This window comes from Strix uralensis, chromosome 32 (assembly GCF_047716275.1).
Source record: "Strix uralensis isolate ZFMK-TIS-50842 chromosome 32, bStrUra1, whole genome shotgun sequence".
NCBI classification, from domain to species: domain Eukaryota; kingdom Metazoa; phylum Chordata; class Aves; order Strigiformes; family Strigidae; genus Strix; species Strix uralensis.
Window position 1 is genome coordinate 300,260 of NC_134003.1, and position 24,724 is coordinate 324,983.

Here is a 24,724-nt window from a genome sequence, read left to right on the forward strand (position 1 = left end):
ACAGTCAGCAGCTAAAGTGATTTAATTTTTATTTGCACGCTCAATGTGCGTTAACAAATTCAACATACAAGATAGCATTACATAATGTAGATTAGCTTACAGCATTATGCAGTTTCACACATGTTGAGTTAGGTTTTTTGCCTTTTTTTTTTTTTCTTTTTTTCACACAAAGTTGTAACTGTCCAAGTTAATTTTACAATAGAAGACACAAGGTAAAGAATAACCACACCTGGGAGATTTTACAGTGAGTCCGCTGTCACTTACTGTCTATTTTACGTTTTAAAAAATATATATCTGCACATCTTCAGTTTCCTATTATTCCAGAAGAGTGTTGGAGCTACTCCTATCTGCCCGATAGCCTACGTCTATTTACCCTGAGCATGTTTCCTTGACAAGAAGTTCATCTTTCCTTTGCAACTAAAGGAATCGGAAGGAGATCATCTAGGCTGAAGCATGCTTTTCACACCGAAGGGAGAGAAGGAAACTTTGTTGATGATGTTGTTAGTACGTCCTATTCGGATGTCTGAGCGGTGGTGGAAAGCATGTTCCGAGGAAAAGTCGTGACAGTTGCTAAACTTCAGCAACACAATTGCTTAGTGCAAAAACTAGGATTGAAATAGATCTACACACCAATTTCCAAGGGAGAACTCGTTCTCTGGTTTGTGGCTGTGGGCCACTAATAGAGCATGAGCTAGAAAGCATTTAAGACAAAGATAAAATCTACTGTAACCTCAGGCAGAAATCCTCATCGTCAGGATTGATAAAGCATGAACGAAGTCCACGCTTCTGTCTGCCGTGCGAGGCTGAGAACTAGAGAGCTTCAGCTTCAGTGCAACCTCTGTTGCTAAAAAGACACTGCCTGGAAGGGAGGTTCAATGAGTAGCTACGAGTGAGGAAACTCAGCTTTCCAAGAATCATTTCTTAGGAAGAGATGCCCAAGTATTGCCAACTAACAAAGTGCTGACTGTTTGCACGAGGAGCCCTCCCAGCAGCTTTACGTGGTGGCTGGAGAGGACACCGAGCAAGACTTGCTCAGTTATTCTTCACGAGCATGAAGGTGGAAGGGATCGTTTTTCCAACAGGGCTCTAAAATTCAGTAGTCAAGTCCTGTAAGCAGTCAAATGATCTTAAATTTTTAAAATACATGATTTACATTCCACAGGGCACAGAACAGACTGGCTGCCTGGAAGCAACTAAATGTTTACTGAGAATTTGTGGTCTTTACATGCCTCTTTGCAAGCTCACTTCTGCTTTGTATTTCCATTGGAGAGTTCAGAAATAATTTTAATTTCTACAGCCTGTTACAACTATTTCCGCTCAGTTTACCAACAATGTTTACAATTAATTATTTGCTGCCAATTACCATCCTTACATCTTTCCTGGCTCGAATGTAATAAGCAGCCAAATTGAGTTACTTGCCAGGATGCTGCTGTCTTGTACAAAACCAGTTCAGAGGCGAGTGTTTACCATGAGATTGAATGCAGCTACTTCCAAACTTCTATTTGTGGAACTTTATGAACTTCTGTTCAAAACTACTGACTATTCAGGGTTAATAGCCTGAAGTGCTCCAGGTCACGTAACGTTTTTACCCTTCAGAGGTGATGGTGAGCAAGTCCTAAGTCTCAGAAGTCATTCCCAATTTAAGAACTAACTCAAGCTGCCTTGAAACTCCAATTTCACGAAGAGTCTGACACATTTTGCAGTGACAGGCTTTGTCCCATGTTTACTCCTTTTTTGAGAGCTGGCTCTTCAGTAACTACAAGATCATATATGATGCAAATTGACTCAAGTATGAATGAAGGGAAGCTTTGTCATTTTTTCACTTAAAACCTCCTCCCCAAAGATACTTTCCTGTCTCAGGTATGTTATGCCATTATAACAGAGCTTATCAATCATGTAGAATTTCACATTTAATGTTTGAAAAGATCATCAAGAGTTTCCTTACCAATCAACGACATGTCAGTTTTTGGTTTTAGCTTGGGCCCTTCATGCACAGACAGGGTCGAATAACCTGAAATAGAGCGGAGTTTCCCCAATTCTGTAGTCTGTGAGATCATGCCTGTGCTAACTTCCCTGTGGCAAAAGCAACGTGATCAGTTTGTTGGTGTTTGAATTTTAGATGCAGATCTTGGACGTTGTGACCTTATAGCTGCACAAGTAGTACATCGCAACGGCAAGTGTTCCAGTCCCTGACAACAGAATTATTTCATCTCTGAAGGAAAGTGCCATTTTCCCCTGTATTTTCCTTTTGTGCTAGTGCAGAATTCTAAACCACCTTTCTATGGAGATGCGGTTGGTACTCCCAAACCAGCAAAGAACAGAACTGCAAGAACCAATGGGCAGGCAAACTAACAAGAAACTAGAGGTTAAACAGCAGAATTCAGAAACTTTGGGAGAAGCCTAATAAAGACAGGCCAATCTTGGTGAATACCAGCAAAGACAGTTCGGCACAAACACAACTTCCATAGTGACAGATAATTGTATTAAAATCTGCAACTTGATATTGGTAGTTATACTAATTTGTTTGTATTAGGCATGCAATAGTGTGATTACACTGTTATATATATTCGTGGTTTTTTTTTTTTTCATTTAATGCTCTTTAGAATTTTAGTGCCCTGCAAAATCACATCACTAGAGAACCAATCAGCTGCTGCTTCTTATGAAAGTTTAGTTCTACAGCTAAAACAAGGTTTAAGTCTGTTCTACGCGTCGGCTGTGGCTGCCGTACCCTCTGCTAGTACTCGCTCAGGCTGTGCCATTTGGCAACTGGCTTCCTCGGGTTCTCGCACACCTCTCGCCAGTGTTCCACGCCCCCCGCCGTGACGCTGTGTGCTCCCAGAATCAGCCGTCCCACCACTTCGTTTTTCGTGGTACGGTCAAAATCGATCACTAGAAATTCAATACTGATGTCAGGAAGGAGATCGACGGGGATATCGTAAATGAAGGACTCGTTGAAGACAGGATTCAAAGTGCACTTCTTCACGTGAGTCTTCTTTTTTGCTATGCGCTTTCTTCCGTAATAAACATTCACCTTAACGTACGGATCTGCCAGGGAAAAGAGAAATGAACTAATAACACAGCCCAGGAATGCTCCTGGAAGTAACGGATGGGGTTTAGCTGCTGAATTGAGCCAGCTCAAGTAAAGGGTGTGGGTCTTGGCCATTGTTGGTGTATTTTCTCATTGCAAAGCAACCAGCTGACGGTCGCAGCCCAACATCTTTCTGAAGTTCAACACTACCTGGGGACTGGGGGGAAGCGAGTCACACGTAAACCACAGTAACTCATCCTAGAAATACCAAACAGGTCGTTTTTTGGTGAGGTCAGCGCCTGGCTGGCCAAAACTTTCACTATTCACTGTCATCTATAACAAATATTTTTACCCTCTTTCAGGAAATAGCCCAACAAAGCATCAAAACACTTTTAATAATCTGCAGATGGAAAACATTTGTAGTGGAAGGTGCTGAAAAAGAAGAAAGTTTAAAACAAAGCCTTCATTTTTCCATCAGTCTCACACTGTTACTTTATCACTCAGCTTGCTCTTTGTGCAGATGCTTGTTTAGGATTAAAATTAAGACAGCAGGCACACAGTGCTTTTTTTTTTTTCCCCCCCACATAACACAAGTTTTGAAGCTGGAAGTCACATGCCCAGCTGACACCAGCTAATTTTCACCTTTTTTTTTTTTTTATCCAACTGAAATTATGAGCTTATGCAAAATATAAAGATCATATAAAGAAATTATGTTAGCCTGGCAAGATTCAGCAGTTAGAACAGCTACTGAAAAATTTATCCTGTAGTTGGAGACCACACATGGAAAGCACGTATTTATTTATTTTAAGAAAGAGTAAAATTTAAGGCCTACAATAGAGAATTAAGCCTAGTCTGCACTCTTTCTGAGGGGGACAGGACAAAGCTGCAAGAATGGGACTAAATTTTCTATCAGTTGGGCTGTTACTGAATCTCAAGTTGATTCCAACCATTTTCCCATAATCCTGAAGGAAACTTTGCTAAGGGGGGACTCGGGAGACTGAGAATCTGTGACTGTGAAAATAGGAAAGCCAGAACAGCTGCTCTTCTCTTCAAATAGTGGAACAACAAAAAGCTAAAAAAACCCCGTATCACGTCATGTAAGCTTAATCCTGTCTGTTCTGAGTCTATCACTCCTCTTTTTCAGGCTGCTCTCTTTGACCCTCCCCTCCTAGGGGCAGGGTTTGAGGTAGACACACCAAGCAGTGGTTGTGCCGTGGAAAAAACACTGCGAAGGGCAATGATGAGCGACAGCAGCGTGGAGGCACAGAGCCTGCACAGTGTGGGCAAAGCAACACGGAGCTGTGCTGAATTTGGGAAATGCTGTCTTCATAAATAAACCAGGTGATGCCGGAGAGATGTGACTGTTGGTCTCGCAGCAGGAAGGATTTGGTTTTGTTTGTGTAACCATCTGCTGGTGAGTGAGGGATCACTCGTCGTGATCCACTGCCCTTAGAAATCTGAGTTTGAGGACAAGTGTGCAAACAAACAAAATCTTCAGATAAGAGAGGTGAAAAGATCTGAAAGTCAACTTGGAGATTATTTTTTTTTTTTCTACACATTTAGAGGTGGAGAAAATAGCTTCTACCTGAGAGGCCAGTGATATCCATCTTTGGCAAATGTCTGGCTTTCAGCACCACAACAGTCATTCTCTGCGCCACAGGCTGGTAAGACAAGGAGACTTGCAGCTCCCCCCTGCTAATGCATTTCTGTGAAAAAGAAACAGAAGGATCTTATTAGCACAAGACGGTCTTATACAAGGGGCAAATGCTGGAGGTCGCCAGAACTTCCTTTCCCTGTGCTAAATGCCTAGAAAGTTGGAAAATGAGATGCAGGCCATTTTAAGTGCCTCAGGCAGCTGGAGCCTCTGGGGGAAGGAGCGAGTGGCACGAGGTAACTCATCCTGTGCTGTTCGCCCTCCGCCCGCTGCGCGCAGGGAGCACCACTGCAGCCTCCCCCCTTGAGCTCTGTGTTTCCACGAGGGCAAAGCTGGTGGGCACGTGCTGAGGGCAGAGCGGCTGTGGCTGCTCCCAGCAGCTGGGATCTGCTGCTAGAGGTGTCTGTGGGTTTTAGGAGCTTAAATTTCACTGACTTTGGGTGGAGCTTCGACGGCCGAGCCCCTCAGCTCTTTGGGTGTGCTCTGACACTTTCACCATCCGTTTAGTCTGCAAAGGTACGGGGTGAAGATAAAAGATGAGATCTATTCAGTTGAACTTGCTGTATTTCAAAGAGTAACATAGTATTAAGGTAATTAGTTGTGGTTTTCAAATGGCTTTATGTTAACTTTCATTGAGATGGCACTAATTTAGATTATTTGCTATCAAGGCCAACAGCATTAGCAATGGGTATGAAGTGGTGTGTGCCAGTCACGCACCGACAGCAGGGCTACTGCAGCAGCTCCAACAGTTGCCTGCTCAAGGTTTTGACTCTTGGTTTTTTGCCCTCCTCCTGCCCCCATCGCTGTCTGGTACCGTTAACCCGGCAAAGGCTGGGGGGCGGAATTCCCAAATGAAGGAATTTTTCCTCCCTTCAAAGCGGTGAAGCACTACAGCAAACATCCCACTCAACGCTCCGGTGATCACCCAAGGGGTGAAGCTGTTCCTTCAACTGCCGTTACTCAGCTTAGCGGGAAAAAATTGTGCGTGTAAACTTAACCACGGAAAATGTTCATTATCATTTTGGTGGTTTCTTTTTATTTGAGCAGTTTCTGTGTGTTTAAGAGAAGTTTTCCAAATGCAAGGAACAAAGGCTATTGCTGTTCATGCAAAATTCTGCGAGGAGAGTAAATATATGAGCAAGTTCCTGGCCCCAGAAGGGAAACGTTCAGAACTCTGGCTCCTTGGATACACCAGATACAACAGCCAGAGGGGGTGTTGGGGCGGGGGTAGTGTGTATGTTGTTAAGAGTTTTGGGCTTCTTTTGGTCTGAAGTAATTTAATGCAGTTACTTCAAAGTAATTTGCATTCTTAGAGCGTCTGTTAGAAATTATTGGGAACGTTCATTAGGATGGGATGTCACCTTTGCTGGCATCAGTGCAATAATTTACTGGGTTTTAAATGCAATTCTGAATTCCAGATTTTCAAAGTTTTCAAATTTTCAGAAATTCAAAAGTTTCAAACCTTCTGACACTGAAAACTTTGTTCAGTAACGGCTGTTTTGACATTGTGGAACTGCACAGATTTTCAAGAAAGCACACCTGACACTGAGGTAAATCTGGTTTTGATTACTAACGTTAAATAATTTGCATCCTTGATTAAATCTGTTTTTATTTAGCATGACCTTTTTTCTCTATTTTTAATCTATTACTTCCAAGAGACATGGTCAATGCACTGCATACTATTGAAAGAGCCTAAACCAGCCACTTCTTGTATCATAATGTAAAGCATTCCAAGAACCTAAGAAAAGCAGAGTACTAACCAGAACTCTGGTTTTGCTGGAATTCTTTTGGTTTGTTTTGGGTCATTGACAGAGTCTCCTTTAAATAACTTTAAAAAAAAAAAAGTTAAGTGCCCCATATAGTAGAAAAAACTGTTCAAGTAAGATACTGCCACTCTAGGAGTTCATGAAGTATTTTATAGAGCCCAGCAGCAATTTCCAGTATGTTAAGGTGATAAGTGATCCCAAATGCCTTTTTCTATTGAACCTGGAGGATGGGTAGCAAAAATAAACAAAGAAAATAAAAACCTGAAGTACCACCTCATCCTCCTACCCGAGCGTGGGGTATTTTCTGAGGACAGAAGACATCTTCCCCAACATAAGCCTTAATATCTTACATGGATTGCTCCTCTTTCTAGTTTACAGAAGAGTCACTGAGATTCATTTCACCTAAATTTTAGATGTCCACATTTGACAAAACCATCTTAGACACGCTTTGTTCTCAAGTAAGAAAAAAATAGTAATCCAGGGTGGGATTCATCTGAGCTGAGATCTGCTCCAGGAGAAGAGGAAACCCCTCAGGCTCCTCTGACTATGCTGATGCATTCCCGCTTACAGTAACAATTTGGATGTGGATAATGCCAAGTGTAGGTGTCTAAAATGGTCAGACCAGACACACCTCCCTCTCTGTGAGGTCTGTCTTTGCAGATGAATGTCCTGTTTATCACATCATCTCTTTTACTTGGAGATGGGGACTTGCCCTTTTTTCTTGGCATCACCAGTTACAACATTCATCATTTCTGTGCCGAAATAGTGACCGTGCCTTATCAAACCACCACAACCACACAGCAGCGAACTGCCTGACTAAAAGAGCACAGCCATAGAATACCAATAATAGATATCTGTGGAAGAATGGGTTTCATGACAAGAATTTGCAGTATTGCTGCTTATTAGACCACGGAGGCTTCCGGATCAAAAGCACCGGGATCAAATACAGTGCAAGGAGCCTTGTGCATGAAGCGACTTACTTGTATGTTCCTTTTGAGGATCTCCCTGGTCAGCTGAACCTTTCCAGTGCTTGGATCCACCCCTGCAAGGGGCACCATGACCTCTCCAATAACATCATCTCGGGAAAAGCGATCGAAGCTCAGCACGAGGAAGTGAAGCACCAAATCCTGGAGCTGGCTGTATGGGATCCCATAGAAGGTGAAGGTTTCATCAAAGACTGGGTCTAGCGTCTTGCGAAGTACACGAGTCTTCACTCGATGCCTTTTGTCTGGGAGAATTGTCATCTTGATGTAAGGGTCAGAGCTCTGAGTGTGCTCATCCATCACTGGCAGCCCGTGAGCCTCCTGAATGGTAACCACCAGCGCTTTTTTAGGGAAGTTGTAGTCCACTGAGAAAGTCAGTTCACCCAACATGATGTCATCCCCTGGAGAAGATGGGGAGGAAGTTTTACTTCCTCCTGGAGTGAGGCTTTGATCTGGACTTAGTTCATCTCCATAATCTACTTTTATTGGGAGCTGGTCGACGTGGGGGGCTGCATTTGGCCCATCTGGAGCCTTATCGGAGCCTATTAAACCAGATTCAGCAGCATCCACCAAGAGGTTTCCCCTTGCAGTCTCCTTAGGAGTGCCATTCTTGTCTCTCCGGATTCGGTTAATTTTCTTCTTGTTACTCAAGGTCTCCGGATAGATACTGATGCCTTTCAACATGTGAATGAATTTATATGGTGGGGTTTTGTGCTTCTTTTCTGCCTGCTGGTGACAGCATGTCCACACAAAAACTGTTACTGAGATAGAAACCACAAGGACAGTAGCACCGATAAGGCCTGCCACAACTGGAGAGACATCTGCAGAGAAGACAAGGCAGTCAGAACAGGCTCGTACCCTCGTGGTGGCCGTGCCCCCACGGGGCCAAGCGCGGCTGCAGAGGGATCTGCACCCTACTATTGTGTTATTCTTAAGTCAATGATCTTGGTATCAAAGCTTCCCCAGAATAAAAAATTACTTTCTTTATATTTTCCCACATGGGAAACATTTTCCATTCCTGAGGCATGCTTGACCTATGTTTCACATGCTCAGAATTTCTAACAGTTGACTGCCACATCTTGCCAAACCAAGCTCCCGCATTACCAGCGTCTCCACAGGAACACAGTTTCTTGATTTGCAGGATGCATGCTTTTTTTTTTTTTTTTTTTTTAAATGCTCTGTTCAGAAACATTACACAATTCTATTTTAACAAAGGGAAGGGAGTAATAAATCTGGCCATAACACTGGATCTGGAGTTCTCCTTTATTAATTTTTAAAAAATCAGTTTGGCCTGAAACGGTTGATTGTTTTGTCCTAGCGCCTCACGGCAGATATGGGGCCAATGCTATACACAAAATTTCCTGTGGAAAGGCAATGTCCAAAAACAATGGACAGATAATCCTGTATTTGGATTTAGGGATTATTTCATACTTTCTAGAGCTTATGTCAACCATGTTCTTCAGTAATGACAAGCCGGAATAAAAAAGCACCGTGTTCATTTTTAGCGACCATGCTAGTTATTTTCTATTTATAACGGTTGGCTTTGGAGAAGTATCACCAAGACACAGAATGAAACCAGTCGTGTTGAGCTCCCCAGTACGTTATATTGACATCCTCAAGTAATCCCAGTCAAGGGCCACCAAGACAATTAAAAAGTTGGAGCGGATGGAGAGCAGATGGAAGATGAGGAGAGACCAAAAAAGCAGGGTTTGTTCAGGCTTAAAAGGGAAGGAAAAGGGAGCAGTTTTTTTGCTGTCTTCAATGTCTTGGTGGGAGGTTACAGGCAAGTAGAGCCAGGCTTTTCTTATAACATTGTATTACTGGTTTAATCATCATTAAAGCAATTTATTTTTTTTTGGAAGCAAGCAAACAAAAAACCCCTCTAGCCCTACGTCTCTTTCTTTACAAATTGTCCAAACTGCTTCCATATTAAAAGGCAAAACCAATAATTGTGGTCATGACAATCACGGCAATGGCTGAGCGGAACAGCTAGTAAACACGGTGAGCTTGTCTGACTTTCCTGTTGTCATTCTGTACCATCAACAGGAGAAAATAATCTTGCAACCTCATACTTGAAGCTATAGAGAGCACCTTGACTTTGTATTTTCTCTGTTCTTTCCACATTACTATTTATTGAGGTTAACAGGCAAGAAGACAAGACTGCCAGGCTATCATCTGAATATCTGATAGGCTCAGGGAAAACTCTGACTTTCAAGAGAATACGTCTCCTTTTTGCAAAAATGGCAAAACGACAAGACAGAAGCCTTCCCAGACTGAAACTGGAAGTCTTTTGCAATGGAGACTGACTGTCTCAGACCCCACTGCAAGTATAGCCTTGGACTGAATGAACTAAAGAAGAATTTATAATATTAACAAAGCACCCCCCAAACCCCATGTTTTGTTATTGTTCCCTCTTGGAAATGAGGCGAGTGGTCTTTAACAGCTTCTGCTGGTTTTGGATGGGATAGAGTTAATTTTCTTCACGGTAGCTGGTATGGGGCTGGAAAGAGTGTTGATAACAGAGATGTTTAATTACTGCTGAGCAGTGCTTAGGCAGAGTCAAGGCCTTTTCTGCTCTTCTTGCCCCCACCCCCAGGGCCAGGAGGCTGGGAAGGGACACAGCCAGGCCAGCTGAGCCGAGGGATCGCCCACACCGTATGGCCTCACGCTCAGCACGTAAAGCGGGGACGGAGGAGGAAGGGGGGACGCTTGGAGTGATGGTGTTCGTCTTCCCAAGTGACCGTGCCGTGTGATGGAGCCCGGCTGTCCTGGGGATGGCTGAGCACCTGCCTGCCGAGGGGAAGTGCTGAATGAATTCCTTGTTTCGCTCTGCTGGCGTGCGTGGCTTTTGCTTTCCCTATTAAACTGTCTTTATCCCAACCCACAAGTTTTCTCACTTTTACCCTTCTGATTCTGTCCCCCATCCTGCTGTGAGGGGAGTGAGTGAGCGGCTGGGTGGTGCTTAGGCTGGGGTTAAACCACAGCTAATTTGAACACAACTCAGACATACACAGATATTAAAAACTTCAGTGGATATGCAAAAAAGGACAAATGCTGAAACTCCTTATTTTGATCTCTGTTTTGGGTGTGTTTTGTTTCTATTGTGTCTTCACAGAACCAGCCCTTGTACCTTCACTGCCTGCAGATCTGATGGGACACTTTTAGAAGGAACCAGCAGTCACACTAGAAAGCACCAAACAAGTCTTTGTGATCTTTCTCCCATCAAATTATCTTAACTCTTAAATTTGGCTCCCATAAAGTTCTGTGGCAAAGAGTTCCCCAGCTTAATTACGTGGCATGAGAAAACAAGGGCTTTTATTTTGAGCCCACCCCACCTCATTTCATCTGGTGTCTGTTCTTGCGTTAGAAGAAACGGGGAGCAATTGTTCCCTACTCTGCAATGCACGTAACACCCCTCTCTTCCTGGCTGAAGACTCCTACTTATGTAATCATTCCATACATTCATTAGTCCTGTCTCTGTAATTCCTTCCAGGTGAAAACTACACTGATGTGAACCTGCCTAAAACCAATTTTCGTGAAGCTTTTGCAGCTTTCAGAGCACTTCGCTATGCGTAATGTCCGTTTTAAATGGCACCACAGCCTGTCTCCTCTCTCAAAAAAGAGCAGAACCATGCTTTTTTATTCAAACTTTGTGCTGATGTGAAGCTGAGATTTAACTGAAACAAACTCAACTTTTGGGGACATGGAATTATTTTTCGATTCATGAAAAATCATTGAAAACTGCCTTTTAAAACTGGTGTTTGCTAACTGTACCCTAATGGCTAATGGTGCGCAATGATGACAGCACATGGCTCTGGGATTCCAGGAAGCACAGAACGTAAAAGGTAAATAGATACATTGTACATTAGATAAATTATAGTATGGAGAATTGTTATTAAGTACTTCAGAATTTAAAGGAAATTTAGTAACCGTGTTTTAACTACAAGGCCTTATGGTCTGAGGGGAAGGTCAGTCAACTGCTGGAGGACCGAAAGAGGCAGCAGTTTGAATCTTCAGGACTGGAGAAACCCAACCGACAGAGACACCCGGCGCTGCGGTACCAGCCCTCGTCACCCACTGGACTACAGGAAAAAAAGCGTCTTAAATATTCGCAAATACCAGCTCAGGAGAATTATTTTACCGGCGACCCAGGGAGCCGCGCCATGTCCGTGCCCAGGCTGGACCGCGGCCACCCAGGCACGGCCTCGGGCCGCTTCGCCTCTGATGATTTTGCAGGGTCTGTAGTTTCTCCGTCGCCACCGAGGCGCTCCCGGGAGCCCCGGGCCCGGCTCTCGACTCCACGGGGGCCCGGGCCCCGGGCCGGCCTTGCCCCCCGCCCCGCCACCCGGCCCGGCGAGACGCCGCCGCCGCCCCAACCCCCCCCCCGCCGCCGCCCCCTCCCCACCCGCGCTCGGGGCCCGCGCCGCCGCCCGCAGACCCCCCTCCCCGGCCGCCCTGGCAGGCCCCGCCTCGTCGGGCCGCCGGTGCCGGTGCCGCAGCCGCCTCAGCCCCCGGGGAGGCGCGAACAAAGGCCGGGGCGCGGCGCGGCCCGGCACAGACATCACGTCATGCGGCGGGGGGCGCCCGGCCCGGCCGCGCACCTGCTCCCCGCGGGCCCGGGCTCCGCTGCCCGCGGCCCGGCTCCCGCGGCGGCTCCGGGGGCGAGCGCTGGCACCGCCCCAGCAGCCGGCGGCGAGCGGTGGGTGTTGGCTGCGCCGGGGAAAGGGGGCGACCGGCCCGCGGGGGGCAGCGGGGGCCGGGGCCGGCGCGGTTCGCCTCCGCGCGGCGAGCGGGGCCGATGGCGCCGCACAGGGCCCGGCCTCGGGGGCGGCGGGCGCCGCGCGGGGCCTCGCCCGGGCGCTGCCGGGGCGGAGGAAGGGGCCCCTCCGCGCGGCCCAGCCCCACTCACCGAAGCCGGGGTGGACACTGGTGATCTCCGCCATGGCCCCAGGTTAGGCCGGGGCAGCCGGGATGCGGAGCCCGGTGCGGAGGCGCCGCGGTGCCGGCCCCCGCCCGGAGGATGCTCGCAGCCCGGGATGCAGGAGCTGCCGACTGGTCCCGATGCGGCGCAGGCCCCGCCCGGCCCCGCCCGGCGGCCCGGCCCGCCCCTCCCGCGCCAGCCGGCGGCCGGCCCCGCCCCGCAGCCGCCCGGCGGTGACTCGGCAAGTGTCGGGGCTCCGGCCGCGCCTCCCGGGCGAGGAGCCGGGGGGCAGCGCAGCGGCGTGTGCGTGGGCTCGCGGGGCCGGTCACCCCGCTCCCGTCGTGAGGGGGACGGCACCGGGGCCGAGGGGAGCTGCGGGGAGCGCGGGCAGTAGAGCCGGCAGGCCCCCCCCTCCCTCACGGGAAGACCCTCCGAGGCGGCGGCGGCGGGGGGCAGCGCCGGAGCTGGGCAGCGGGCGCGGCGCCCGGTGGCGTCGCCCAGCAAAGATGGCGGCGGCCGCGCTCGCCGCCCCCGCCGCCCCGCGTCGTCACGGCGGGGCTGGCGGCCCGCGCGCCGCCAACATGGCGGCGGCTCGCCCCGCGCCCGGCCAACATGGCGGCGCGGCGCCTGCGCGGCGGGCGGGCCCCGCGGCGCTTCCGCTTCCTGCGGAGCGAGCGGGACGGGGCGGCGGGGCCCGGGCGGCGGTGCCGCGCGGCCAGCCGCTTTCCTGTCTTCCAGGTGGGCGCCGGGATGTCGCTCTCGGTCAAGATGCTGCCCTGCAAGAAGAGGAGAGCGGCGGTGGCGGGGCCGCCGAGCCCGCGGGAGCGCGGCGGCGGGGAGGACGGGGAGCTGCCCGGCACCGGCGGCTCCTCCTCGGCGGGCGCAGCCGATGGCGGCTCCTCCGCCAAACCGGCGCCGGTGGCCCGAGCCGGCGGGTCGCCCTCCTGCGGCCCGGCCGTGTGGAGGGGGCCCGGGGAGGCCTCGCTGAAGGGCGGCGGGAAGAGGCCCCTCACCAGGGCGGCCCCGGGCTCCGGTCAGGAGGCGCCGGGCGCGAAGGAGGCCTGCGCTGCCGCCCCGCTCCCCGAGGGCCGGAGGAGCCCCGAAGCGGCGGCGGAAGGTAAATGTGGGCGCTGCCCGTCGCGGGGGGGTGTTGGGGTGTCCGCGGGGCTCCGCGCGCCGTCCCCCGGCTGCCGGCCGCGGCCCTGCGAGCTCTGCTCATCGCCGGGGTCGGCTCAGGGAGCGCCTCGTGGGCGTGTTTATTAAAGCTTCTCCTTCGGGTGCTTAGTTTTTGTGAGTTTTGGTGTTTGTTTTTTTTTTTCTCTGAAGTATTACAGGTTAGGAGCCATCCCATTTTCAAAGTTTGGGGGGTTCCTCCTTTAAAACATTAGAAAACTAATCAAGAGCTTAAGCCACTTGCCTCTAGCGCTGCCAGACACCGAGCACTTTAGAAGTTGTTGGTTTTTTTTTTTTTTCAAATTTCCAACCTAAAATACCCAGTTTTACAAACTTGCATGCATTTTCTAGGGCTTGCCCCCGTGTTTAATCTTTTATGGATTGTAACAGCCATCAGTCCCAGCAGTAAGTTTCACAGACATATTTCTCAGGTTTTACCTGGCGTTACTTTCAGCTCGTCTTCAGACGAGTCTCTGTAAATACAGGCTTTCGTTTGAAACAGTCACTTTGCATTTAGTTTTTAAAAACAAATATCTGGCTACTGAGTTGTGAGACAGGCAAAAGTGCAAGCTGCTGCTTCTGAAAATACTGGTTTTCAGAGTTGTTTGTATCTGCTTTCATTCTCAGAAGATAATTCTTTCAAGCATTTAGAAAAGTAGTCCAGAGGGGCACGGGGCTCTGCTGTGATCCTTTACGAGAGCTGATGCAAGTAGAACTTAATATCAAGTTACAAATTTGTTGTGGAATGTAGATATTTTTGAAGTTTGTGTAAAAAGCCCTGGTGAATTTTGTTTGCTCTGAGGTTCACTCAGTGAAAGTGTGATGTGGGAGCTTGTGAGGGAGTTGAGAGGTATTCATGATCAAAGCCATGCTCACTTTGTATCTCCTGTCATCTTTAAGTTTACTGAAATAAGTGGTTTTTCCCCTCTTTCCCCAAATTGCCCATCCTATTCTTTTTCTCTTTACCTGACATACTTCTTTGTCTCTGAGCTCAATGAGATTGGAGAATTGATTGGGTAAAAAAAAGTGGGAGTTTGTGGGGGTGTGTGTGGGGGGGTGTTTTTTCCTCTCCGTCTGGATCAACTCCCTGATCTGATTTTCTTTACAGCTACACAGATAGCTGTGCCAGCCCAGAGCAGCAGCTGCTGCGGTGTTGAGGAGCTGGTTTTATTGGGTGACAATGTGTTTTCGTTCTGGTGTTCATGAAACTTTAGGTTCCAGCCGTTTTTTACTAATCCTTGTAAGCCCATCTGACTACAGGCTGCAGCAAAAAGGGACAGTGCTTCCTCACTTCCTTGTGGAAAGTGTCATCTCTGTCCCTGCGCTGCTGTGATTAGCTCACTGATTTGACTGAAAGCTGATTTTGTGTTGGCTTTCAGGGGAGTGGAACAGGGGTCAAGTTCACGGTTGTTTCCGAGGACCCTGCGGAATAGGAGCGGGGGGGGGCGCTGTAGCCACCCCCCTGAGACTGCGTCCTGAGGTTGTGGTCGACTGTTGCTGTCGTAGCCGTGAATAACCTGTCTGGGTGAGGGAGTGCCTGCCCCTAGCTGTTGATTCCTGTTGGTGCAGTTGTATTTATACAACAGGGAGTACCACCACGTTTTAACCAAATCATCCGTTTTTTGTGATTGGATCATTTGACAGGGCCCGTGCAAAACTGATAGTGGAGGGAGCAAGGCTGAGATAGCTGGAGGTGGGGATCTCTTCACCTGGATTTGTTTGCTGCTGCAGTGTTGGGGGTGGCTGGATCGCTCTCACAGGCTCAGTTAGACTCGTGCACGTGATTTAACAGATTTGAATGGGTCACGGGAGGCTTTTGCAGCGGCCGCAGCCTCTTAACCTTGCTCGGCTGTGTCCGCGTGGCGTATCTGACTACAGCTAGTGTGTGCTGTTCACAGGGAAAACACCGAAGGTGTGTACAGAGGTGGAAGCGAATTCGCAGAGGGATCCGTGTCTGACTGAAAACCAACCTGCGGTGCAGGAGTCTCCAGGGAGAAGTTCTTTGCAGCTGGCTGTTAGAAATCCTGCCGTGCTGAAGCCACTGAAGAACACCAGAGCTGGTGAGTGGCCCCAGCAGACTGATGAGGAAAATGAGGATTTGGGGCTGTTTATTCCATTGGGTAAGCTTTGTGCAAGGAACAGACCTGTGACTTGATACAGTAGATGCAGAGCTCTGGGATCGTGCACACCACGGCAGGGGCTGTTGAGGTGCAATGGTTTTTTGAAGTTTTCATCCTGCGCTCTAATTCAGCGGCTGAATAAGCTATGGGTGTCCAAGTGAAACTTGGTAGAGCTGATCTGCAAGTTTTGATTACTAAAAACACTGCTTTCCTGCAGATGAAGTTATGATCCTTTCATTTCCGAGTCAGCAAAACAGCACCGCTTGGGAAACACTTTAAGTCCTGGAAACTAATCTGCTCTTGCTGTGAGGTGCCTGGAGTTTTGCAACTGTTTTAATCTTGAGGGCATACTTAAAACAGCTGCTTCTGGAAAAGGTGTGAAAGGGCTGCTGAGACCATTCTGTAAAATCAGTCTAGTAGAGGTGGCAGATAGATAACCTTTATTTGCTTGACGAATGCGACTCACTCAGGTCCTGCAGAATTTGAATCCGTCATTCAAAAGACTGTTTCTAGTTGCTGTTGGAAAGCTGCTGCCACTTCAGTATCTGAAGGGTTTTAGCTTTTTGTTTTTGAACTCATACTGTCAGAATGTGCTGGATGTGAAGTAGCTGAATTTTTAGATTCCGTTTTTGTTAATTTTCAGAGGAGCAAGATGGAGAGGATATTGAGAGGAGGAGGAGGAGGAGGAAGGCAACCAAACGGAAAAGAGAAGGGAAAACTCAAGAAGAGGAGGGATCTTTGTCTTGTGACATCAAGCTAGATGATACCCTCGATCGCACCTTGGAAGATGGAGCTAAACAACATAACCTGACAGTTGTCAACGTACGAAACATCCTGCATGTGAGTGCTTGGGACTGTGACAGGGACGGAGATGCCCGGCTTTTTAACCAAGTGCAGCCTAGACTTGAGTATAGTACTAATGGCAGCACTTGATTAAAAAACAAGGAAGAGTTGGTAGGCACCCGTGTCCTAATCTCTCCTATAAAAAGCTATAAAGAGAGAAGCGTGTGGTGTACATATAAGGTACCTGGACCTGACTTTGTTAGTTGGTATTGATCCCCGACTTCCATTTATTTACAACGGCGAATGGGTCTGTTTTGCTGTACTGTAACAGCAGCAGCAGAACTAAAATGCATGCTTCTGGTTCTGTGTGAGGGGACTGACTGTGATACTCACACACTGTGACAGACTGTGAACTCACCGTTTCTTGTTTTGAACAACCTGTTTCATGATGAAGTCCTGGTGGAATTCTAGTGGTGCTGACAGAAATGCATTACTCTTCGCTAATGACCCCAGCCAACATTTTAGTCTATCACACAACTTGCAGTTAGAAAGGAGCTGCAAGAAGAATATCTGTGCTGTCACAGCTGCGTAGTGAAACTTTAATTCTTTGCCTATATTAGGTGTAGATTTCAGTTTATCCCATGAGCAGGGTCTGGAGAGCAATAGTGTATTTTCCCACAGAATAAAAAATTGTGCTGCTTTACACCCCCCACCCCACCCCCCCTGCAGCCAGTGTTGTTCTAATCCAGGTGATCTCAGAAATTTTCCCTTTTTGCCATCCCTGTGGCAAACAATCTGGAGACTGCCATGATTCTTTGGGGTAGATTCACCATCTGATTTTGTGCAAGTGCCATAAATTAATGCCCTTCTCTGTCACGTGGCACTGTGGAAGGGCTGTAAATATCTCACATTCACCTACCTTCCCTGGAACCTTCAGAAAACACCCTAATGGATACTGGGTCACTTCTGCCTTTCCCTGTTTCTTTTAAATATATACAATGTTTTCTGAAATGTAGCACAGCGTTTCAAAGAGTAGGTTACTACATACTTTCTCTAGAGAATTAGACTCTTACTATTTTGGAAGCCTGTGAGCGCTTAAGGATTTCAGTTTTCTGTTGCAGCTTCATAGCAGTATTTCTCGTGTGGCTGGGATTGGCACATTTACTGATTATGTGACACGAGGGGAGGAAAACCGGTGCGACCTTTTGTTTTTGGCTATTTTCTTTCCTTCTGGCAGAAATTTACTCTGTGGAGTATTCACAGAGCAGGTAGTGCAAATGTTTTGATCACTGCTGTGCTTGCTTTATATTTTCTTGTCTGATCACTGAACAATCTTCTTTTATTACAGTATAATCACAGAGTATATTGTTCATTGAATATTTCTCTGTCGTGTTTCCAACTAGTTTATTTTAAACTTACTTCTTTTTAACAAACAGAATGTAAAGGATACTTTTTTTGTGTGTTCCTGTAGGAGGTGATCACAAATGAGCATGTGGTTGCCATGATGAAAGCAGCCATCAGTGAGACAGAAGATATACCTCTGTTTGTAAGTAAAAAGCTTTTTCAGTTGTTCCAAATGCCTGATACCTTCACCAGTCTTATCTTGGTCCATGATGTGCTATGGGGAGAGTAGGCACAACAGGTAGCACCGTAATTTACATCTCATTACCAGATTTGCCACCTGGATGAAGTGAGTAGTGTCTGTGTATGAGTGTAAATTATGGAACAGAATTGTGAGGGGTTATTTTTGACGTCACTCTGATCGTGTCTAAAAGGTAATGAACTTTAAAAGAGGGTCTTGCAGTGAGGAGTTGCTGGGGAAAAGTTTGCAGTTAAGGAAAACAGTTGAACAGATTGTTGTTGTCTTGTTTTAAACTCTCAGGAGCCCAAAATGACTCGTTCCAAACTGAAGGAAGTTGTGGAGAAAGGAGTGGTAAGTGCACTCATCTGCTTTTACTATTGCACCCTCCCTCTACCCAAATGGTTTTGGTTGTTGGGTCTTCTAAAAGAAGTGTAAAGTGGGCTTTTATGTGATTTATTCTTAGAATGAAAAAATAAGTTAAAACAATGTAAAAAAGAATTCGTTTTAGATGAGCAGAATAGAATCAGGTCAGAGTTAGAAAATGCAGTGACTCGACAGTATCCACTACACTGAAGTTACTGCCTCTAGAGAGATCACGTGGGCAGTTTTGAAAGCCTTTGTTTGAAGTACGTTGTTACTTGGCTACTTTGGAGAACAAGGCATCAAGCTCAAGTACTCACCGTGCTTTTCAGAGACAGTTAAATTGTTTTTGCTATCTTTAGGTGATTCCAACATGGAATATTTCGCCAATTAAGAAGGCAAATGAGGTGAAGGTAAGTGAACTGCTGGGAAATCAGAGACCATCCTAGAGGCACCTGCTGAGCAAGGAACCCGTTGGAGGGGTGGAGCAGACAGGTGTCAAGCATGTTGGGAGTACTGGTGACCAGGAGCATTGCAAACAGGGTGTGCAAGGCAGGACAGGGCACTTAACAGCAGCAGGTGCCCAGAGGGCCCAAAGGAGCTGCCGTCAGGGGCAGACAGAACACGAGGAGGTGGTGAGGTGCCATGGGGATGTCTTTTCTGCTGGGTGTCCCAGCTTCCCATGCTGGTACTGCAGCAGCTTCTACCTGGATGAAACTCCTGATAGTGAATGTCACTGCCCAGGCCTCACGCTGCGAGGTGCTCCTCCCTGGGACTGCTTTATGTGTACGCTGTAGGACTGCCTGGAAATGGGGCCTGGATCTCAGGTTTTTTACCCGAGCTCTGCCCGCTCCAGCAGATTTATTGTCTGGGTGTAGGCAGGATTCAGCAGTGAATGGCCGTTCAGAAATGTCTCTGAGACAGTGTCTGCTCGTCCAGTGTTTCCATCATATAAATGCCAAATTACTCGTGCCCATTCTTGCACCTTTTCAAACTGCTTTACCAATCTTTAGTAATTTCTTTAGTTTCTTCAGCCTTTTTCAGTAGTCTCCTTCCTTTCCAAGCTTCAGGGTATTTCCTCAGTTAGCAGTCTTTGATCTGATAGTGCACTATTAGAGTACAGCTCTCTTATCTTGCCTGTAAAAAGCTTTCACCTTTCTTCTGTTCTCTTGCAGCCTCCTCAGTTTGTGGACATTCCTCTTGAGGAAGATGATTCATCTGATGAAGAATACCAGCCTGAGGATGAGGATGAGGATGAGACTGCAGAAGAGGTAAATGCAACTTGTACAAAGATCTGTTCTGTTCAGCATGGAGTTGTCTGCGTGTTTGAGGCAGTAGAACTCTCTTTATTTAACACATGAAAAGTTGTAGGTTTCCCAGACCTTCTAGTAATCTTTTTTCAATGCTCTATTATTCATCTGGCTAAAAAAGAGTCGTTGGAATATTAGTTGAAGCAGTGTTTGATTTCATTCTGCATCTTTTACGCTGTAGAGCTTACTGGAAAGTGATGTAGAGAGCACTGCTTCATCTCCGCGGGGAGCAAAACGATCTAGGACAAGGCGATCATCCGATGAAGAGGGAGGGACACTCTGCGAGGTAAACTTGCAGGAGAGTTTTTCCTTTCTTCAGAAACAACTCCCGGTCATTATTCCTAAATTATTAATGCAAAAGCAAAAATACATGTTATTGCTTAAAGTTGTGGTGACATTTACAGGTGCTACGTGGCTTTAGGGTCCCACTGCGATGGTTCCTGCGCAAGCAGTGAAGTGGAACCCTTGCGGAAAGAGTGCAGCCTAAATTAAACACCAGTGCTTAAAAAAAGCATTGGCAAGTGCTCTTCTTCAGATAATGATTATTTTTCTCATTATTTTTGAGAGGAGTGCAGGAGAATTGCTTTCTGTGCTTGGCTTAGAAAGCGATTTTGATAAGAGCATAAAGGTATTTGTGTTGACTGTGCACTGAAGGAGTGTGTGCAGAGTGATAAGAGCCCGATAGCAGCAGACAGGAATGAGAGAGCAACTGTGAGAACTGACACTGGATTCAGGGCAAGAGCGATAATGTATTGATACTTCCACCTTCTATTCACTATGGGTTTGTTTCTGGGAGGGTTGGGGGTGTGCCACCATTACTAGCGTTCAGGTTTATCAGCTCTAGTAACGTGGAGACTAATACTCAGATCTCCCAAATGTCTCTTTTTCTGCAAGTCTTTTGAATAGTAAGTTTATTTGTACTTTCTGAAAATCGAAGTGACTGTAATATAAAGAATCCTTCTGTGAAGCATTTCTCTCATTTCTATTGTGCTAGACTCTGGTCAGGCAGAAAAAGACTTATTCTGTCCTTGGAAATTTATGTTCTAAATAAAACCTTTTAACACAAAGGCCTTTTTAATTAGATGGAGAAGGTTACTGCACCTGTTGTTAGACATATTAGTGCTGAAGTAGTTCCCATGGGACCTCCACCACCTCCTAAACCAAAGCAAAACAAAGACAGCACGTTCATGGAGAAGCTGCATGCGGTGGATGAAGAATTGGCTTCGAGCCCAGTATGCATGGATTCTTACCAGGTACTGCTTTGGGGGATGCTATAATGGTGTGGGTTTAGTTTGAGTAAAGTTTGTCAGAAAAGAGGTAGCTTTCTGGTGTTCTCTGCTATTACTTTTACTGCGTTCCGCTCTCCTTTGTAACTTTAAACAGTGAGTTGGATCTCCGTGGTGTGTAAGACACTAGCTCTGAGAGAGCAGAGGTAGCTGTTCGTAAGGGGTTGTTAGCTGTTTCATGGCTGGACTAGATGATCTCCAAGGTCTTTTCCAACCTGGATGATTCTGTGAGGTGTTCCTTTAGTTTTTTCTATTGTAACTGTGGTTTCTCTTTATGCTCGTATGTCTCTCACTGCCATTGTTTTGACTGTTAAATGATTTTGTGACCTTTATATAACTAAGCTTCACTAAGGCCAAATGCCGAGTGCTGCCCTTGGGCCACAACAACCCCCAGCAGGGCTACAGGCTTGGGGAGGAGTGGCTGGAGAGCTGCCAGTCAGAGAGGGACCTGGGGGGGATTGGTAATGAGCCAGCAGTGTGCCCAGGGGGCCAAGAAGGCCAATGGCATCCTGGCTTGTATCAGCACTAGCGTGGCCAGCAGGGACAGGGAAGTGATCTTGCCCCTGTACTCGGCACTGGTAAGGCTGCACCTCAATTACTGGGTTCAGTTTTGGGCCCCTCACCCCAAAAAGGCCCTTGAATGACTCGAGCTTGTCCAGAGAAGGGCAACGGAGCTGGTGCAGGGTCTGGAGCACAGGTCTGATGGGGAGCGGCTGAGGGACCTGGGGGGGTTTAGTGTGGAGAAGAGGAGGCTGAGGGGAGACCTCCTGGCCCTCTCCAACTCCCTGAAAGGAGGGTGCAGAGAGGGGGGAGGAGTCTCTTGAACCAAGTAATGAGTGATAAGACAAGAGGGAATGGCCTCAAGTTGCGCCAGGGAAGGTTTAGACTAGATGTTAGGAAGCATTTCTTTACAGAACGGGTTGTCAGGTGTTGGAATGGGCTGCCCAGGGAGGTGGTGGAGTCCCCATCCCTGGGGTGTTTAAGAGTCGGGTCGACATAGCGCTGAGGGATCTGGTGGAGTTGGGAACGGTCAGTGCTGGGTTAATGGTTGGACTAGATGATCTTCAAGGTCCCTTCCAACCTGGATGATTCTGTGATTCTGTAATGAAAATAGTTTTCCTTTTGAAAGATATCCTGTTAGCTTAGTTGTTTTTGCAGGCAAATATACTATTAACACAGTTGTGTTGTGCTTTTCCTTCCCGTCTCAGTCCCTGGAAGACAGCCTCATTGCCTTCCGCACGCGGTCCAAGAGGCCGCTGAAGGATGTTCCTCTGGGCCAGCTGGAGGCCGAGCTCCGAGCCCCAGATATCACACCTGATATGTACGATCCCAACACCGCAGATGATGAAGAATGGAAAAGGTGGCTTGGGGGGCTCATGAACGACGATGTGGAGAATGAAGGTATGTGACAGATGTGGAGGCTGGTGATGGCGTTCACTGGAATTGGGGGTTACATTGACAGCCTGGAGCTTTTTCTTCCTATTTTATGCATGATGTTCCTGGCTGCAGCCATTACCTTGTTTAGTATTATGCATGTGTTTTGAATGCCATCAGCTTTCCTCGTCTTGTGAGGGTTTTTAAACTTCAGGTGTCTCACTTGTAAATATTTGCTAGCCAGCACATGCACTAAGTGGCAACCACAAACCAAAGGGATGTGTTTCAGCCCTTAATCCATCCTGCTGTGTCATGAACCTGGCAGTGTTGGTACACCTGAATCTGAGTGAGTGATGCTCCTTGTTAGGGACGTGACTTGTTTTGGTAGAAACTATTTTGTTCTTCGAGAAGAAACAAGAGCAAGCTTTGGGTCTCAAATTCTTTTTGTCCTGAATTTACTGATTGCTTACAGTTTTGTGCAAATTGAATATAAAGCACAAATTGAAATAAGACTACTTCACTCCTAAATTCAGCTGAAGCTTGGGTCACAGAGAATAGATCCAGCTTTTCTAAATGGGAATGGCTACAAATACGGATGCTAGTAGCTCAGTTTGAGAAGAGAATGGGCTTGATATCTCATAAAAAGGAACATACAGTTAATTTCAAGCAGTAGTCCTAGCCCTCTTGGTGTCAGGTCAGGCAGTAAATAAAGTGCTTCTGCTCCTGGCAACTGGTTGATCTTAGGGCAGGGTAATGACGTTTCAAAACATGCTTCTTATTAGATGAAGCAGATGATGATGATGACCCTGAGTACAACTTCCTGGAAGACCTGGATGAACCAGATACAGAAGACTTCAGAAATGATCGTGCTGTGAGAATTACCAGTAAGTCCTTTGGGAATGCCACCTCCTTTCTTGTTAGGATTAATAATTCATTTTGAAAAGTGAGTGTTTTGTTGCAAAGATTTTGCAGTGTAGGCTGATTTTAAAAAACCTGCGTACTGACCTGAACAGCTTTTCTATGCAAAGCTGGCTTTCTGTGGATGCTTGAAAGGATCTAACCAGAGCTGCTGTGCTCAGATGCAACTTTACTCCGTAGCAGACTGAAGAATAATACTTACGTGACAGTACAGTCTGTCATAAAGCTTCAGCCAGTTCAGAACTGAACACTTGCCTTATGACTTGAGTGTAATTAAATTTTCTCCAGGTCCTTACAATCTTTGAGTTGGCTCTATAAACATACCACTTCTCATCTTCTCAGTAAAGCACACTTGTTTTAGGTCTTATTACAGGTTAATGCAACTTTAAATTCTGAAAATTAGTTTTTATGTGATATTTCTTAATGAAAAAAGTCTCAGCTGAAGTTTTTTGGAGCCCAGCATTAAAAAAGGGTATGATATCAGGGGCATTTCCTTGGTCCTCTCTGTGCAAGTGGAGAGTTTCCCTTCGCAAGAAAGGTTCCTTAAATGACTTGATATTGTGACAGGATTGCTCAGTGTTTCTTGGAAAATAGTTCTTCATACTTCTTTTTAATTTTATTTGCAGAAAAGGAAGTGAATGAACTGATGGAGGAGCTGTTTGAGACAGTAAGTGGTAAATTTGATAGAGCACTGAAGAACAGATCCTTCTCAGATCTGACGTGAAATCTCTAAAGCCATAAAGGGGTGTCTCTGTAAGAAGCTTTGTGCTGACTTCGTGCACAGGCCCCTACCATAAAAGTGTAATTTTTAGCCTTGGGAAGGAACATATATAGGAGCTTCCTTAATCCTTGCAGAGATGAATGTCTATGCTAAGAGGATCATCATGGGCTTTATTAGCTAAAGACATCTGGTAGTAGCTGTACTGCTTGAGCTTTCTATTCCTGACTGTTGCTACACATTTGCTGTCAGTTCCAGGATGAGATGGGTTTCTCAAACATGGAAGATGAAGGTCCAGAAGATGAAGATAATGTGACAGAGTCACGGCCAAATTTTAATACGCCACAGGCACTAAGGTAGGATCATTTGGTTATGGTCGTAAAATTAAAAAAATCACAACAACTCTGTTATGATAAAAAGCCTATGGTTACCTGCAGTGTGCTGTGCCATCCACCAAAGAGGTAATGCCTTTTCAGCACTGGCCGCTGTTTAGAAAGCTCTGAGCCGTTTTTACTTATGAGATCGAGCACTTAACTTGACCTTCTGTTTTCTGTCTGCCACCTTTGACTTTACTGATTGTGATATGTCTGAAGAAGATGACAACAACAGTGAAAATGTACCTGTTCAGAAAGAGACAGCAAGAATGCCTGCACTAAGCGATTGGTGTCATAGCTGAAAGCAGCCAAGTCTTTCAGAATGATCTATTCCAACAAGCCAGCATCTCTACTGGAGGATTCTGTTCCTGCTT

General features: G+C 46.8%; 2 protein-coding genes and 1 long non-coding RNA gene across 14 annotated transcripts in view; 2 read left to right on the plus strand and 1 right to left on the minus strand.

Moving 5' to 3' along the window:
- Nucleotides 1-12: 12 nt before the first annotated feature.
- On the minus strand, nucleotides 13-12,527 carry SYT11 (synaptotagmin 11). 2 transcript variants are annotated; one of them, XM_074853545.1, is made up of 4 exons: nucleotides 12,341-12,527; nucleotides 7,429-8,252; nucleotides 4,614-4,734; nucleotides 13-3,045 (listed from the first exon to the last, which is right to left on the minus strand). In XM_074853545.1, exons 1-4 carry the CDS (start codon nucleotides 12,372-12,374, stop codon nucleotides 2,735-2,737), a joined length of 1,290 nt encoding a protein of 429 aa, XP_074709646.1. In that variant the 5' UTR covers nucleotides 12,375-12,527; the 3' UTR covers nucleotides 13-2,734. The 2 variants fall into 2 exon arrangements, with proteins under 2 accessions (XP_074709646.1, XP_074709645.1); XM_074853544.1 differs by having other exon boundaries at nucleotides 4,611-4,734.
- On the plus strand, nucleotides 4,744-7,419 carry LOC141936512 (uncharacterized). Its single transcript, XR_012626753.1, has 3 exons — nucleotides 4,744-5,669; nucleotides 6,137-6,232; nucleotides 6,820-7,419. It is a non-coding gene; the product is annotated as an uncharacterized LOC141936512 (long non-coding RNA).
- Nucleotides 12,528-12,928: 401 nt separating the features above from the next.
- Nucleotides 12,929-24,724, plus strand: part of GON4L (gon-4 like) — a 30,474-nt gene continuing 18,678 nt past the window's right edge. For 8 of the 11 annotated variants that reach the window (XR_012626749.1, XR_012626748.1, XM_074853531.1 and 5 more), the window contains exons 1-13: nucleotides 12,929-13,469; nucleotides 15,424-15,645; nucleotides 16,289-16,485; nucleotides 17,900-17,974; nucleotides 18,311-18,361; nucleotides 18,733-18,783; nucleotides 19,546-19,641; nucleotides 19,862-19,966; nucleotides 20,763-20,933; nucleotides 22,175-22,367; nucleotides 23,123-23,224; nucleotides 23,885-23,925; nucleotides 24,229-24,332. Coding sequence is in view for 9 of the 11 variants with exons in the window: in XM_074853531.1 (XP_074709632.1) it covers nucleotides 12,965-13,469; nucleotides 15,424-15,645; nucleotides 16,289-16,485; nucleotides 17,900-17,974; nucleotides 18,311-18,361; nucleotides 18,733-18,783; nucleotides 19,546-19,641; nucleotides 19,862-19,966; nucleotides 20,763-20,933; nucleotides 22,175-22,367; nucleotides 23,123-23,224; nucleotides 23,885-23,925; nucleotides 24,229-24,332 (1,913 nt within the window). In the remaining 2 variants the exon portion in view is untranslated. Of the gene's footprint in view, nucleotides 13,470-15,423; nucleotides 15,646-16,288; nucleotides 16,486-17,899; nucleotides 17,975-18,310; nucleotides 18,362-18,732; nucleotides 18,784-19,545; nucleotides 19,642-19,861; nucleotides 19,967-20,748; nucleotides 20,934-22,174; nucleotides 22,368-23,122; nucleotides 23,225-23,884; nucleotides 23,926-24,228; nucleotides 24,333-24,724 lie in introns of those variants that run through there. The other 3 variants (XM_074853533.1, XM_074853534.1, XM_074853537.1) reach the window with 2 other exon arrangements.

Excerpts from the sequence above, each read along its gene's own strand:
- SYT11 (XM_074853544.1), bottom strand. The coding sequence starts at position 12,374 with ATGGCGGAGATCACCAGTGTCCACCCCGGCTTCG. Across the intron at positions 8,253-12,340 it reads CAGTGTCCACCCCGGCTTCG|ATGTCTCTCCAGTTGTGGCA; the intron begins GTGAGTGGGGCT and ends TCTTCTCTGCAG. Across the intron at positions 4,735-7,428 it reads TCCTCAAAAGGAACATACAA|AAATGCATTAGCAGGGGGGA; the intron begins GTAAGTCGCTTC and ends TCTTTTTCACAG.